At 36.5% G+C, this 16183-nt stretch overlaps 1 protein-coding gene across 1 annotated transcript; it reads left to right on the top strand.

Moving 5' to 3' along the window:
- The first annotated feature begins 3051 nt into the window (after positions 1–3051).
- LOC117909246 (protein trichome birefringence-like 12) lies at positions 3052–16183 on the top strand. The gene is made up of 4 exons (XM_034823203.1): positions 3052–3625; positions 5829–5966; positions 14940–15189; positions 15497–16183. Exons 1-4 carry the CDS (start codon positions 3066–3068, stop codon positions 15788–15790), a joined length of 1242 nt encoding a protein of 413 aa, XP_034679094.1. The 5' UTR covers positions 3052–3065; the 3' UTR covers positions 15791–16183.

Below are 16183 nucleotides of genomic sequence, written 5' to 3'. Positions count from 1 at the left end.
AATCTCCCAATTTTGTCTAAAATAATGTTTTCCTATAGATGTAAGTAAACCATAGTTCCAATTTTGTTGTGGTGCTTTTTTCTTAGAGTACTACTTCTATTTTTAACATGTAAATGTTAAATTGTTCTCATAAATGAAAGACAAAACCATGATATCAAGAATCCAATTGTAAGTGTCCCTACCGTCAAGCTTAGACTACCCATAATTCCTTTAATTTCCATATATGTTTTCAAATCCCAAATCTCTTATTTTTCATTTTCTCTTTGGAAAATAGCGAAAAGGGAATTGGGGTTTGACCCTCTCTCTCTCTCTCTCTCTCTCTCTCTCTCTAAATTGGAAAAGAAAATAAATAATGGCTAAAGGCCTTATCATAAGGATTCTCTCTCTCTCTCTCTAAATTGGAAGAGAAAATAAATAAAGTTATCATAAGGACACTAATGTGTTCATTGATAAGAGAAACAAACGACAAAAGGAAGGAAAAATGTAACAAAATAAACAATATTCATATTTAATTCAAACATCCACAATGAAACCTTAGAAATTCATATCTACATGAAACCTTAGAAATTGAAACTAATGTAAAGAGGAGATCTTGTATACAAAGCCCTAGAAATTGAACTTGGTGTAAAAGGGTACCCAAAATGAATTCTAGAAAGTGAAATCATAAAAAGAAGATTTCTTAAATATAAATGAAACAATAACAAAGAAGAATTTGACATACAATGATAATAAGGTCGAATAAAAATGTTGACACCAAGATAAAGATAAGAAGGAGAAAAGGAAGGCCCGACCGGAGAGGGCAGTGCAATGATGGCAAAATAGAAGTCCAGAACAAGGATTTTTTTATTTTTTTTCTCCTTCTTTCTTTTCTAGCAAGTAGTATTTTTTAATGGGAGTTAAAAGGAAAATAGGTCTTATGAAAAAATTGGTTCTTCATAGAGGTCATCGCATTGGGTGACCTTTTCAGGTAATTTTCATTCTTAGTTCATCCTATTCAATAATTTTCCTTTTTTATTTTTTAAAGAACTTGATAGTTAAAATTACATTTTTTTTCTTTTAAAGAAAAAGTTATGTGTTGGTGGTTAAAACGTGCAAGATGAGCAGAGTGGGTTTTTGGTGACAAGTATGAAAATTCAATAAATATCAGTGAAATATCCTATTTTTCGACGTCACTTGGCATTTCTCCATATTTTGTATCCACCATACTCAACACACAAAATTTTGACGATATAACTTTGAAATTTCACTTCTTTTTTTTTTTTTTTTTTGTCCTTGCATCTATCAAAAATCGAGCTCAATTTGAAGTTGCCTCCACCCACTACCATTAAGGAGGTAAGTAAGGAGGTAAGGCTATTCTTGGGGCATGTAGGGCTCTATAAAAGATTCATTCAAGATTTTTCAAAGATCTCTTATCGTTTGTGAGCCTTAATATTTGAGGATTTAGATCTTATATGGATCAAGACATGTCAAAAAGCATTTGTTAAGTTATAGTTGTTTTTCACTTTGACACCAATTAGGAGGCCTCCTAACCATTCACTTCCATTCAAGATCATGTGCGATGTTAGTGACTATGCCATGGGAGCATTGTTGGGTCAAAGAGAAGATAGCACGCCTTATGTTGTGTATCATTTATGTGCCTTCTTAGCGGCCTTGAGGTGAGAAAACATGGAATGCATGAATGCCTAGATGACTACGAAATTTCAATATGTAATTATAAATTTTTTGACAAGTATCATCATTGAGGTCTTGAATTCGGTATTAGAAATTGCATTGAAAAGTTGATACCATGTATTCCTAGTATGAGAATTTTGACATTTCTTAAAAAAAATCAATAATTTAATTATGGAGTTTTTAAATAGATAAAAAACAAATTGAAAAAAATATAAGATATTTTTTATTTAAAGTAATTTATTTTTAAGACATTGGTAGTATGTATTTATATAGAAAAATTCCTCTTTGTCCAAGAGATGAAGTTCAACAATAACGTGGCACATATCACCTACAACCCAACAGCTATTATTTAAAACATCTCATTTCTTTATTTTTTCATATTAAAATAATAAAAAAAACTTTGTTAATTTCTATTAACAATACAAGTAGAAATGAAAATTAAGATTAAGATTAATAACAACAATATAGCTATAATATAAAAAAGAAAAATAAAACTAGAACTAAAAAAAAAAATGGAATAGAAGATATTGTTTTCTTCTCAAAATTCTTCATTCTACAAATTACAAAATGTGAAAATAAAATAAAAATGAGAAAAATAGAATAAAATAAAGCAAAAACTAAAATTAATTAAAATAGTAGAAAATATCAATTTCTCCTCAAAATACATTTATGGTCTGAATAATAAAACATGAAAATAAAATAAAAATAGAAATGTAAAAGCTCAAAAAATAAATTAAATCTTTCATATGTTTTCAATTACCCAAAGTAATATTGAATGGACTACAAATGGAAATTTCTTTCCAAATGGTAATTTTTCCCTATAAAATACAATTGGACTACAAATAAAATATTAAAGTTAACAAGATTGAAATAAAATTAAACTATTAATATAAAAATATAAATTTCAAAATTTAAAAAAATATATATATAAAATTAAACTAAGCTTAAAATGTAAGGACTCACACACCCGTATAGATACTATTTACTTTAGGTCTAAAAGGATCTACACATTTAAAATGTATCTATAAGGTTAAGAGGTGCTTATAATGCCTACACCCAATCATATAAATATTGTTCGGTTTAAGTTTAAAGGGAATTAGGATTTTAAAACACATTTATAAAGTTAAGAGAAACTTATAAGCCTAGGAACTTTCCATCCATTCAATGTGAGATATCACCTAAAATAATTTGGTAATGGTAGATTTTTTAATTGGAAAATATCACGTATGGAAGGAAATTAAAAATTTTCACAAATGGGATGAACAATAGAACTAAAATTTAAAATAAATAAACAAATAAAAATTACAAAAAAATAAATTCATCAAAGTTTGAATAACAGCAATCAACAATAAATCTATCCATATTTTGATCTCACACAAATCAATCCTTTTCTGATGATGCGCAACTTGAAGCTATCGACCTCTGTCTTCCCGGGGATCATCTTCTTCAGCTGTCTGCTCCTCTACCTCTACTCCACACTCCTCCCTTTCTACGCACACTCTCCCACGGAAAGCCATAACTCTCTAACCCCATCCACGCCTGCATTTTCCCCTTCTCCTCCTCAATGCAATCTTTTCCATGGAAATTGGGTTGAAGACCCCTCCCACGAACCCATCTATGATGAGACCTGCCCATTCCACAGGAACGCATGGAACTGCCTCAAGAACAAGAGGGATAACATGGGTCGGATCAATTCTTGGAGGTGGGTCCCTTCTGGGTGTGATTTTCCAAGGATCGACCCAGTTGGGTTTCTGGGTCTGATGAGGAATAGGCGAATTGGGTTTGTTGGGGACTCCTTGAATGAGAATTTCTTGGCTTCGTTTCTTTGCATTTTGAGGGTGGCCGATGCGGGTGCCAAGAGGTGGAAGAGGAAGGGGGCTTGGAGAGGTGCTTATTTTCCTAAATTCAATGTCACTGTGGCCTATCATCGAGCTGTGCTGCTTGCGAAATATGAGTAAGGGTTTCGTCATTTTTTTTCCCAGTTGCTTTGCTTCTCAATTTAATCTCTCAGGATGCATTGCTCGATATAATCAAAATTTCTAGATATAGATTGTTCTTCTCCAAATTGTAGATAACTTGCATTGGTTTTAGTAATTGCATTACTCTCTATATTTTAATCGTAGAGAATCTGTATTAATTTCATACTGGCTGTTTGTATTGATTCATTTTTATAGAGCAGTTGAAGAAGAAATTATTCCCTTTTTTCTTTTGAACATTTGATGTGGTTTTGCCCTTTTTCCCTTCAAATTTCTAGCATTTAAAGCGAATGCATTTATTTGTCACACGCTTATTTGTCATTTTAGTGATGATTCCGTTTCAAAAAATGTATTTTCACATTAAAATGCTGTCAGAGGTATCTCGAATGTTTTGAGGGACTCTTGATGCCCTTGGAGTAATGGTTAACGGGAAAAGATGTTATGAGGAGATTGTTATTTAATCCTGTTAACCCAGGTAATTGATTTTGCATTAAATAAATAATTACAATGTATAACTTCCAATAATGATATGGATGATCTAGTTAAGGTGTTAACCATCTATCTTTGTTTTGGTGGCTTTTTACCATTTTTTTTCTTTGTGACTGATGGCATTTATGAACATTAGCTTAAGGGAATGTTCAAGTCACCTAATTTAGTGTTGATATCTATTATTAGTTATATTTGTGGCCCACCATTGCCTTGTGGTAGGGAAAATATTGTCAAAGAATCTATAAACATGGAGAAAGTAACTAATACCACTTGAATTACACTAAAGAATCTATACATAGGGATCTTCTTATTTTTTATAGAAACTACAAATATAGAATCTTTAAATGCATGCTCTGCTTTACTCTATACCTGTTGTGTGACAAGAGAAAAAAGGTTACTGTTGCACATGTGAGGCTCTCTTATTAGGTGAATGATGTATGTGTGAAGAAGGAAAGAAGAAGAAAAGGATTTGGAATCAAGGTCATCATTCCTCTAAATGACTTAGATGCATTGTTCATTAGTTGATTATTTTATGATAAGAATAGTTTCCAATTTTGAACTAAATTCTTACGAAGTCACTATCGTCAATTTTCTGCAAGCAGAAGATTTCTTTTCCGTACTTTTCACATTCTGTAGTTTTCCCCATGTAAATAGGGGATTTATTTTCCATATTTTGAGGGCTTCCTTTATATTTCCTATCCAACCAATGTTGCCACTTAATGGGTTGCATGTGTATGTGATCACATATATGTGCATGTGTCAGATTAACAACATTACCATTTCCTTTCATGTGAAAATATGCTGGTGTCTCCATTTCTTGGATGATGTATTCTTTCATAAAAATGGGAATATATTTTATGCCTCCATTTTATTCAACTGGCTGAGATCATCATTGTCTTTAGCGTTCCTGGATCTTGCTTGATTTGGTTTGCTTCTGAAATGGTGCATGGTTACATGTTGTGTGCTGGGTTTCTTTGATTCATTTATATTTGAGTCAAGTTCACTTCAACAATATAACAGAACATGGTATTTGCTTTTTCTTGGAAGTTGAACCTGTTGCCAACCTTAATCTGCAAGTTATATGTTTCTTTATCTTCTTAGGTTCACAAAGTGATGCTTAAGTTGGGATATTCAAGCATGTTGAACTAGATGCTACCATGCAAAGTTGATTAGAAATTACAGCTAAATGTTCTATTGAATTCCTTGATATCCTGCTCTTGTGGTGGGTTTTTCTGATCGCTCAACTTGGTGTGTGATAGCTTTTACTTCTTCATATTAAGAAGTTCCAATGAGCTCTTCATTTGACATATGTATTCAAGAAAATATTACCTAGCAATATTTGCAACATGCTAAAATCTTGGTATGAAAGATGTCCTCATCTACTTATATGCTAATAAACTGTTAGGCACCTGGTTTGCATGCCCAAATGATAAGGCAGGGAAGAATTTCATTAATGATGCCTTTGTTAACAAGAGATCTACTGATATTTTTGCATAGGTGTGGTGAAGTTTTAATTTGAAGCAAAACAACAAACCGTATTTATATCTATATGAGTGTTGATTGTTCTGATGTAGAGCCATTCAGGGTTTAACCTTCCTCAAACTTAATCTAAAACTTTGTTAAGAATCTTAGTTTGCTTTGATGTTTTCATGAAAATAGCAACCTCACTTGCTCATAACTGATTAAACAAAGGTGGCAGCCAAAACAGTCAGCACCTTCTGATCAAGATGGACGGGAAGGAATATACCGAGTAAATGTTGATACTCCCGCAGATGATTGGGTCAATATCACCGATTTCTATGATGTTCTCATTTTCAATACTGGCCATTGGTAACTCCCTTTTTCTTTTTCTAAATTATGCATTATAATTCAATGAGCAGATTTCTATTATTTCTTGTTGTTTCCACATCATTTATGCATTGATACAGTTTCTAAACTGTTAAGTTGAAGGTGTTAATTAACCGATTGACATGGAAAAAAGATTTTGTCTTGAGACGGGAAAATTGCAAATGGGATTCGCATTTTTTGGTCTTGTCAGAAACTATCACTACTAAGCAAGGGCATTCCTAGTTATTGTCTCTTTTTAATGCGTCATAGACCAGCGCCTGTTTTCATTTTCATAAGAAAATGAATCAATATGTCAAGACCTGCTTTCGTGTCCATCGCAATATTGCATCTTGGTCTGTTGGAGATTTCTGTGCGAAATTCCTTGTATCCATGTTGGACATCAAATTCCATTGTTTTAGTTTGTACTTGTAAGATGAAGCCTATAAACTTTGAAGTCCAACTTTGCACAGAAAATCATGGGCCTTAACCCTAGATCTTGTTCAGAAAAGAGGATGGGCCTTGGCAAATAGATGTTTTATGTGTCTTGAGAATAAGGACACCATAGACCATCTTCTTCTTCATTGTTTAAAAACAAGGGTCCTATGGGAGTTACTCACTTTGTTTGGGGTGTCTTGGGTGCTGCCCTCTTCAATTAGAGAGACTCTCCTTAGTTGGCATGGTTCTTATGTGGGCAAAAAGCGCAGGAAGGTGTGGAGAGTTGCTCCTCTTTACATATTTTGGACGGTTTGGAAGGTGAGAAATAGATTGACTTTTAAGGATGGTGTGTTGTCAATCCAGAGATTGAAATACTCTTTTGTTTATTCTCTTTGGTCTGAGGGTAAGTTGTTTATAGTTGAATGTCCTCTAACTATGGTTAATTTTATTGATTGGTTGGGATCCTATTAAGGTTGTTTTTTGGGCCAACTGGATGTTGTTCTCCTTCTTCTTTTTCTTTGGCCCTTTTGGTGTTGGGTGTATAGGTTTGTATACCTTGAGTCGCTTTTTTGGCGTCTCTTTATGTATGAAATTCTCTTTACTTATCAAAAAAAAAAGAAAAGAAAATCATGGCTTCTGATTTTCAAATTGCAACAGAAGCACAGAAAGGGGCTATCTACTTTTTTTCTTTTTTTTTTATTGGTAGAAAGAAGCTATCTACCATTCTGATGTATTTTTAAATTTGTCTTTGTGTATCAAAATTTTTTTTCATTCTATAGGTTAATTTGGTTCTTCTTACATTTTCATTGAACTATCTTCATTTTAAAAGATAAAATGATCAAAACAGCCCTTTAGTGACACTGTTCTAATTCTTTAAGGATAAGTTCATTTGGGGGAAAGTTTTTGGAGTTTTTTTTTTATAGTGTGCTGCTAATACTTCTAAGATTGAGAAAGAAAATGGAAAAAAGAAACCTATATTCTGCAAAGCATTTAATTTGGTGTATATCAAATCTAATAATAAGATAAAGTGGGGAAAATAAGAATCGAAGTGAGAACAAGTTCACATTTTGTATCCATAAGTCAACTTCTTGAAATGTTCCTCTGATGCCAAAGTTTTTTAAAGTTAACCCAAGAGCACCCAAGAGGCTTAATGGCCAAGAAAGCCTACTTGTAAACTTATCTTAGGCCAGTGGAATGTCATGTTTCAATTGACATTTTTTTTTCTTGCATATTTTTTGTGGCTTTGTTTTAGTTTCCATAGATTTCTATTTGTCCTAGTATTTTTAAGTAGTCTTACTAGGGGTCATGTGATTTAAGTAGTGTGAGGCACTTGGAGTATGCCCTTGAGGCCTAGCTCAATCGGTAAAGGGACAAAAATCTACCTATCAAAAAACAAAAAGGCATTAGGAGTAACCAAGGGCTAACGTTGTAGCCATATTTTAAATGCTTTTTAATAGTTTCCGTTTTTCTTTTTTCATGGAATTAACAGAAAATCATATGGTGGAGTTGTTCATAGGCCTTATAAATCCTAGAAGCTCTTTAGTTGGGTTGTAATGTCAAACACATCACAATCACTAGTCATTTTCTCTTGTTTATTTATTGAAAAATTATAAATATAGCATAGATTACACTTGCATGGTAGCAGACAACAGTTTGATTGCTCTTGCTGCATCCATTTGGTACAATGCTGACCCTAGATCTGGACCATGGTTTGATGTCGACGAAGAGAAAATTGGAACAGTTAACAAAGTTGGTTGAGTTGAGGCATGTGATTGAAGATCTTTCACAGGTGGTATAAATGCTTCAATGATGAAGACTAGCTGAGGCTAGTATGGGAATATTTCAAAAGGCAACTATGAGCCGTGGGATTTAGCATAAGGTAGTTGGAGGATAAAATGTTCAAAATGATATAGTTTTATAGACTGGATTCTGCATGAATCAATGATGATGGTAATAAGTGAGCTACTTTCTTCAGCTCTTAGTAGTGAAATTGTTCATTGTCCAAAAACCCATTAAGTGTTTGATTAATGGCTTGAGAATGCCTGTTTAGGACTTGATGGTCAAGGCTTATTGAATATGAAGCCTCAACAATATTCACCTAGTTGAGTCTTTGATCCTTACTATGGTTTCTGATTCCTCCTTTGAGGGTAGGGTTCTGGGTGCTTCTCTTTATTCTCCTTTTTCTTTGGGGTTGGGGGATGCTCAGCAAGACAATTGGGAGAAGGAACTCGAGGAGGCTTTGTAGGTGTAAGGCAACTTGAGGCAAGCTGTCAGACCTTTGCATGGGGAGGGCCCTTTGAGGATGATTCTTCAAGATGGGAGGACTATGATCTTTAAGGAAAATGAAGGGGTTTCATCTTCAGAGACTAGAGAACATACTGCTTGGATGAAATGGAAATTTGTGTAGTTTTGTAGTAATTTGGGCATGTCAGTTAATGGTTATAAGGAGAATATTCTGAAGATTTTGGTGGATATTGAAGCTTGAAGTGCCCAGTCAAGATTCCCTTTTCCAAGGAAAAAGAAAAGGAAAAGGACCTGTTCTCGCAAAGATAGGGAGTTGCCTAAGCTTTTCGGCCTGATCAATTATGATGGTAATGGGACCAAAGAGACTGTAACTGGTTCTAATGGTTGGCCTTTAGCAAAGGTTGATCCATGAAGTTGAGAATATTGGAATGTCTACAGCTTTTATGATCCTGACAAAGGAGTGGTGATTAAGTATTTTTTGAGAGTTCACAGGTTAGACTTGCTGTGCCTCCAAGAGACTAAAATGGAGGCTATGTCAGAAGGTTTACTGAAGAGCCTAGGGGTTAGTTGCTGTTTGGAGTGGAGCATTCTTGAAGCTAAGGAGGCTGCAAGAGGTATCATGGTTTTTTGGGATGTTAGAGTCCTTCAGTGCTTCAGAGATGGAGGTGGGGCATTTTTATGTCCTGCAAGTTTAAGAATTTTATTTTTTGATAGGCAAATGGGAAAACATGTATTAAAGGCACCTAAAAGGAGGTGTAGCGAAGTACACATGAAGTATACAAAAAAAAAATGCATAGAAGCAACCAGGGAAAGGAACAAAAAGACTCCTTTCCTGCAAGTTTACGAATGCTGAGAACAGGTTTGTTTGGGTGTTTATGGGGATTTATGGGCCAGTGGTGACAGTGGAAAGACCAGTTATGGGAGTAGTTGTATGCCCATTAGAGGGTTGCGGGAGGAGCCCTGGTGTATTGGGCAAAGATTTCAATGTGGTTTGGTTCCCTTACAAAAGAAAAAATGGAAATTATCTGTCTAGAGCTATGAGAAATTTCTCAAGTTTTATTGAGGAATACAATCTTGTGGACCTTCCTTCTTTTGGGTGTGTGGTGGTTGGTTCCATTGTGTGGTGCATCGAATGGTTCTCTTGCTCCTTGTTTTGATCGGTTTATGATCTTTAGGGATTGGGAGGAGTACTTTTTCTCTGTGGGTCAGTCTATCCTCCTGAGACCAATTTCGTATTTTTCTCCTATCCTCCTTCACGGTGGCAGTGTGAGAAAGGGTAAATGTCGTTTTTAAGTTTGAGAATATGTGAGGCTTAGTTATATAGTTAGAAGCTGGTAGAATAGTTATGATTTTAGGGGCTCCCATTGTTACATTCTGGACAAAAAGCTAAAACCTCTAAAGGAGGATTTGGAGATGGAATAGGGTTTGTGTTTGGAAATGTGTAAATCTGTAAAACTATAAAATTAAACTAGTATTTGGGATAACAAAGAGAAAGAGGGCCCAATTTCAGTGCAGGAGGCTAAGGCTAGAAGAGTAATTGTGGAGGAAATAAGAGGTTGGCCATCATGGCAGAAACCTCATGGAGATGAAAGTCTCCATGAAGTTAAAGAAGGGGATGGCTTAAAGAAGAGGATGGGAACACCAAACTTCCACTCAGATTCCTCCACCCAAGATCCTTCTACTCTTAGTGTACTCATGAAAGGGAGAATTTGCCATCCTGTGAAAAAGTTTGGTGTTCCCATCCCTAATGTTAAGCCAAAGGGGCTAGTGTTTAAATCCATATCTTCCACTGACAAGTAGGGTGTGGAGGCCCCTTTTATGGAGGATGTGTAGGCGCTCCTCTAAGCTTACTGGAGATGAGATAAGGATCTCTTTGGGCCAGATAGTTTTTGATAGTCTTCTGATAGAGTTCCTAGCCTATTGTGATAGGGGCAGCGTTAGTGTTTCTGCAGGAGTTTCATGAGTCAGTTTGCCTGTTAGAAGTCTTAATGCAATCTTCATTTGTTTGGTGCCTAAGAAAGTAGGGGCTAAGGATATTAACTTTAGGCCAATTAATTTAGTGAGATGGCAAGGGGATTCTTTCACGTGGAGGGTAGGTTTGAATAATCAATTACAAACAAGGTTGGATAGATTTCTAGTTTTTGAGGATTGGGAGAGCTATTTCAGTGGGGCGGTTCAATGTCTTCTTCCCAGACCTGTTTTTGACCATTGCCCAAACTTGTTGGACGGCAGAGGAGCGAGGAAGGGCCCTTTCCCCTTCAGATTCGAGAATATGTGGTTGAAGGAAGATGGTTTTAAGGATTTGTTAAGGAGTTGGTGGATGGGCTTCTAGTTTAAAGGGTCTTTCAGTTTCACTTTGTCTGAAAAACTTAAAGCACTTAAGGCTAGCTTGAAGACTTGGAATAGAGAAGTGTTTGGAAGTGCCTTTGCTAGAAAGGAATCAGCCTTGAAGCAGATGGTGTTTTGGGATTCTATAGAAGGAGATAAGGTGTTGACTGTAGAAGAGCAAAGTCTTAGAAAGCAGGCCTTGGAGGAGTACAAGAAGTGGGTGATAATGGAAGAAACCTCTTGGAGGCAAAAGTCTAGAGAGTTATGGTTGAGGGAAGGAGTCAGAAATACTGGCTTTTTCCACAAAATGGCTATTGCTCATAAGAGTGGTAACTCTATGATGAAGATCAAGATAAATGGGACTTGGGTAACAGAAGAGCGAGACATCAAAGATAGAGTGGTTCAGGTTTTCCACTCCCTTGTGTCTGAAACAAAGGAATGGAGGCCCAGATGCAATGAGTTGTAGGTTGGGGTCCTTGGAGGGGGGGATGCAGCAATGTTAGAGGCTTCTTTCTCTAAGGAAGAGGTTTTTGGTGCTCTCTCGGACCTCAATGGAGATAAAACTCTTGGTCTTGATGGTTTCTCAATGGCATTTTGGCAGTTCAGTTGGAGTTTTCTGAAGGAGGAAGTTATGGGGTTCCTTAAGGATTTTCATGATCAGGGTAGGTTTGTGAAGAGCATTAATGCCTCTTTTTTGGTTTTAATTCCTAAGAAAGGGGGAGCTGAAGATCTCAAGGACTTTAGGCCTATAAGCTTGGTGGGTAGCCTTTACAAGTTGTTTGCGAAGGTGCTAGCTAATAGGCTTAAAAAGGTAGTGTGAAAGATAGATTCCAAGTCCCAAAATGCTTTTGTGGAGGAAAGACAAATCCTGGATGCTTCGTTGATTGCTAATGAGGCTATTGATTCGATGTAGAAAGGCGGAGGTGGTAGCATCCTTTGTAAGCTGGATATTGAGAAGACATACGACCATGTAAACTGGAGTTTTCTTTTTTGGTTATTGGAAAAGATGGGTTTTGGAGCTAAGTGGATCAGTTGGACCCAATGGTGTGTTGGCACTATCAACTTCTCCGTCCTTATTAACGGAACCCCCACCGGTTTCTTCCAAAGTTCTTAGGGTTTGAGACAGGGGGATCCCTTATCCCCTTACCTTTTTGTGATTGTCATGGAGGCTCTCAGTTGCTTGTTACAGAGAGCAAAGGAGGGAGGGTTTTTGCCAGGGTGGCGGTTCAGTGGTAAAGGAGGTGCGGGAGTGGAGATCTCTCATTTATTGTTCACAAATGACACTTTAGTCTTCTGTGAGCCTTCTTTAGATTAGATGTCCTACTTGAGTTGCCTTCTTATGGGGTTCGAAGCCATGTTAGGGTTGAGGGTGAATTTGGACAAAAGTGAGTTCATTCCGGTGGGGAGAGTGGAGAATGTAGAGGAGTTGGCTCTTGAGTTTGGTTGCAAGTTTAGCATGCTTTCGTCTTCTTACTTGGTGCTTCCTTTGGGTGCTCGTTTTAAGGAGGTGGCACTTTGGGATGGGGTAGAGGAAAGGCTGAGGAAAAGACTTTCGATTTGGAAAAGGCAATATATTTCCAAAGGAGGCAGGTTGACCTTGATCTGGAGCACTCTATCCAGTATGCCTGTTTACTGTATGTCCCCGTTCTATATGCCAAGGAGTGTGAGTTTGTGGTTGGAGCAGATCTAAAAGGATTTCCTTTGAGGTGGTGGGGCTTTGGAAAGGAAGCCGCATCTTGTAGATTGGTCTATTATTTGCTTAGATAAATGAAATGGTGGTTTGGGTGTGAGGAATTTGGCATTGTTGTGCAAATGGAGTTGGCATTTTGCGGTAGAAAGGGAGGCTTTGTGGAGGCAAGTTATCTGTGGGAAGTATGGGGAAGAAGCAGATGGTTGGCGGTCTTGTGATGTGAGGTAGTTTTAGGGTTGGTTTGTGGAAAACTATTAGGAGAGATTAGGATGTGATAGGCAACAATATGGTTTATTTTGTGAGGAATGGTAGGAGGGTTAGATTTTGGAAAGACATGTGATATGGAGACGATCCTTTGTGTATTTCTTTTCCATCCTTATTTTCTATTTCCTTGGATAAGGAGGCTTGGGTGGAGGATGTATGGAGCCACTCTGGAGGGGGAGTGTGGGTTCCTCGGTTCTCTAGGCAGCTTAACGACTGGGAGGTGTTTGATGTGGAGTGTTTTCTCTTAAGACTGCAAGGGAGGAGGGTTTATAGTGATGTGGAAGATCAAGTAGTTTGGACAAAGTCAAAGGATGGTAGATTTCCTGTCAAATCTCTCTATAAGGTTTTGGAACCGGAAAGACAAGGGGATTTTCCTACAAGAGTAATTTGGAACTCTATGGTGCCTCAGAGGGTGAGTTTTTTTGCTTGGGAGGTCATGTGGAAAAAGGTCTTAACCTTGGATTGAATTCAGAGGAGAGGGTGCCCTTTGGCTAACAGATGTTATTTGTGTCTTTCAGAGGGAGAGTCTATCGATCACTTCCTCTTGCATTGTGAGCTAATGAGAAGTTTATGGAATTTATTGTTTTCTCTTTTAGGGATGTCGTGGGTTCTCCTATATTCAATTAGAGAGGTGTTATTAAGGTGGCTTGGGTCTTGTGTGGGAAAGAAGAGGAAGAAAGTGTAGCTTGTAGCTCCATTGTGTCTTTTTTGGATAGTTTGGAAGGAGAGAAACAGTAAGGCTTTTGAAAATGAGGGTCATTCGGTTCAAGGGTGTAAATCTTTCTTCCTTTGTAACCTATGGGCTTAGGCCAAGGAGTTTTTAGACTTTGGCCCCCTTTCTTGTGTGGATTTTGTAGATTAGTTAGGCTCTGTTTAAGGGGTTCTTTAACCGTTTTTGTATACCACCTGCATACTTTGGGGCGCTTCCTTGATGTGCCTTTTTTCTTTTTATTAATATATTGCAATTTATTCATCAAAAAATAAAATAAAATAATTTAGTGAGATGGCCATACAAATTGCTGGCTAAAATTTTGGTGAATGGATTGAAGAATGTCAATTGTGGGGGGGAGGGTGTGGGGGGAAGGAGGGCTTGCAAAATCGACATTGAAAAGACCTAAGACCATGTCAACTAGGATTTTTTGTTATCAGTATTGGAAAAGATGGGTTTTGGGCAAAAGTTAAGACAATGGACCATCGACAGGTTTTTTCCATAGCTTCAGGAGGTTGATACAATGGGACTCCCTCTCTTCAATTTTTTTTGATAATTTTTATTATAGTGTATTTTCTTTAGTTCTTTCCACCATAAACCAAACAAGAAAATTTAGATTCTTTCCTTTTTCTTTTCCTTTGCCTATTACTTTCCATGATACAAACAAAGCCTAAGTGGACAGTGAAGGGTGGAAATGATTGTTTGAGATTTAATAGATCATGAAAAATGATAGGAACTTGAAATTGAGTTTTTCCAGCCTGGGGGATTAATGCAGGAGCACCTTAAATTCTTACCACACACATGTATATATTCCTTTGCATGGTAGGACAGAATAAATATAGATAACTGTAAAAAGTTTCTAGAACTAGATAGTACTTACCATGCAATTTTAATGAGTTTGTTGTTGCAAAATATTTGAAAAGCCTCCTCTATAAGATACTACCAAAAATTAGTGAGAGGGGAAAACAGAAAAAAATAAAAATAGAAAGAAGTAAAAGAAAAGAATAAGATGCATACCGGAATCCGAAAATATTTTCAGATATTACAAATTTGATTACATCTACCAGTCTAAAAATAGCAACAAAACCCTGATCAATTTTGCTTACTGAAAAAAACACTCCTATATCAATTTTTCTTGTATTTGACTTATGTAAGATTGGGTTAATAAATGTAGCAAGGAAGTGGCTGTGGCTATTTAGTTGGAATGTTATGAGATGTTTGCATGCTGTGACTCCTGTCGTACATTTCAAACTATTTGAAATACATGTTGACCTTGGGAATTCATTTTTAATTTGATTTTGACTAGGTGGGGCCCTGATAAATTCCCAAAAGAGAAACCTCTTGTTTTCTATAAGGCAGGGAAACCAATACTTCCTTTGCTTGGAATGCACGATGGATTTAAGGTTGTTCTTAAAAATATGATTTCTTATATACAAAAGAAAGTACCAAGCAAGACACTCAAGTTCTGGCGCTTGCAATCTCCAAGACATTTTTATGGTGGTGACTGGAATCAAAATGGCAGTTGCCTGTTTGACAAGCCGCTTGAGGAATCCCAGGTATGGATTACAATTATACTCTCAATTACTCCTTGCAGAGGTTTTGAATTAGGGTTTATAGTATCAATTTTTGTCCTGGTCAATATCAAAATAACATCAAACTTTTGAAATTTCTAGTTTTATTCAAATCACTGGAACTTTATGAAGAGAAACAAAAAACTTCCAAATGGCTCAAAATCACCTCAGAAACAAAATAAAATGTTGATTACTTGATTTCTTTTTCGACTTCATTCAAAATCTATTTTTCCTTGTACTGATATCTGGAAAAGTATGTTTGTGAGATAAATCAGTACTGATTCCTGGACAGCTTGACTTGTGGTTTGATCCCAGCAACAATGGAGTCAACAAAGAAGCAAGACAACTAAATCTTCTGATTGAAGAGGCATTACAAGGCACAGATATTCAACTGCTTGATCTGACTCATTTGAGCGAGTTCAGAGCAGACGCCCATCCATCAATCTGGTTAGGAAAGAAAGATGCTGTGGCAGAGTGGGGTCAGGATTGCATGCATTGGTGCCTACCTGGTGTCCCTGACACCTGGGTTGATATCCTGTCAGAAGAGATTCAATATAGATTGGACAGGAGACAGGATTTTGATTAGATTTTCATTTTGCCAATATTCATGGATCTCACAGAAAATTATCAGAGCAGCTTGTCTCAATGCACATGAATCTGACGGGGGGAGTTGGTTATGGCAAGGTAGATGCAACTGCTACCAGGCAAGTCAAGTTATCCGGAAATTCAAACACAAGTATGGCCTTCTGGTGGGAGATATTCACTGTTTTTTTCAACCTTTTTTTCCTTTGGGCAGTATTTGAAATATGCCAACTGCTATGAGATGATTGTAGAGCTTTAGGTCTCACATTTTTTTTTTCTTTTTTCTCGAAGTTCTATTTATTTTTTCTATTACCTTCCCACGCTCACCCCCTCGTGTTGTATTTTTTCATGTACACACTTACTTTTCAGTAATACAGACCCCATTTTTGCATAATAA

The sequence above is a fragment of the Vitis riparia genome, chromosome 3 (assembly GCF_004353265.1).
Source record: "Vitis riparia cultivar Riparia Gloire de Montpellier isolate 1030 chromosome 3, EGFV_Vit.rip_1.0, whole genome shotgun sequence".
In the NCBI taxonomy this organism is placed as follows: Eukaryota; Viridiplantae; Streptophyta; class Magnoliopsida; order Vitales; family Vitaceae; genus Vitis; species Vitis riparia.
The sequence above is the reverse complement of the archived record's forward strand: the minus strand, read 5'-3'. Positions and strand labels throughout refer to the sequence as shown.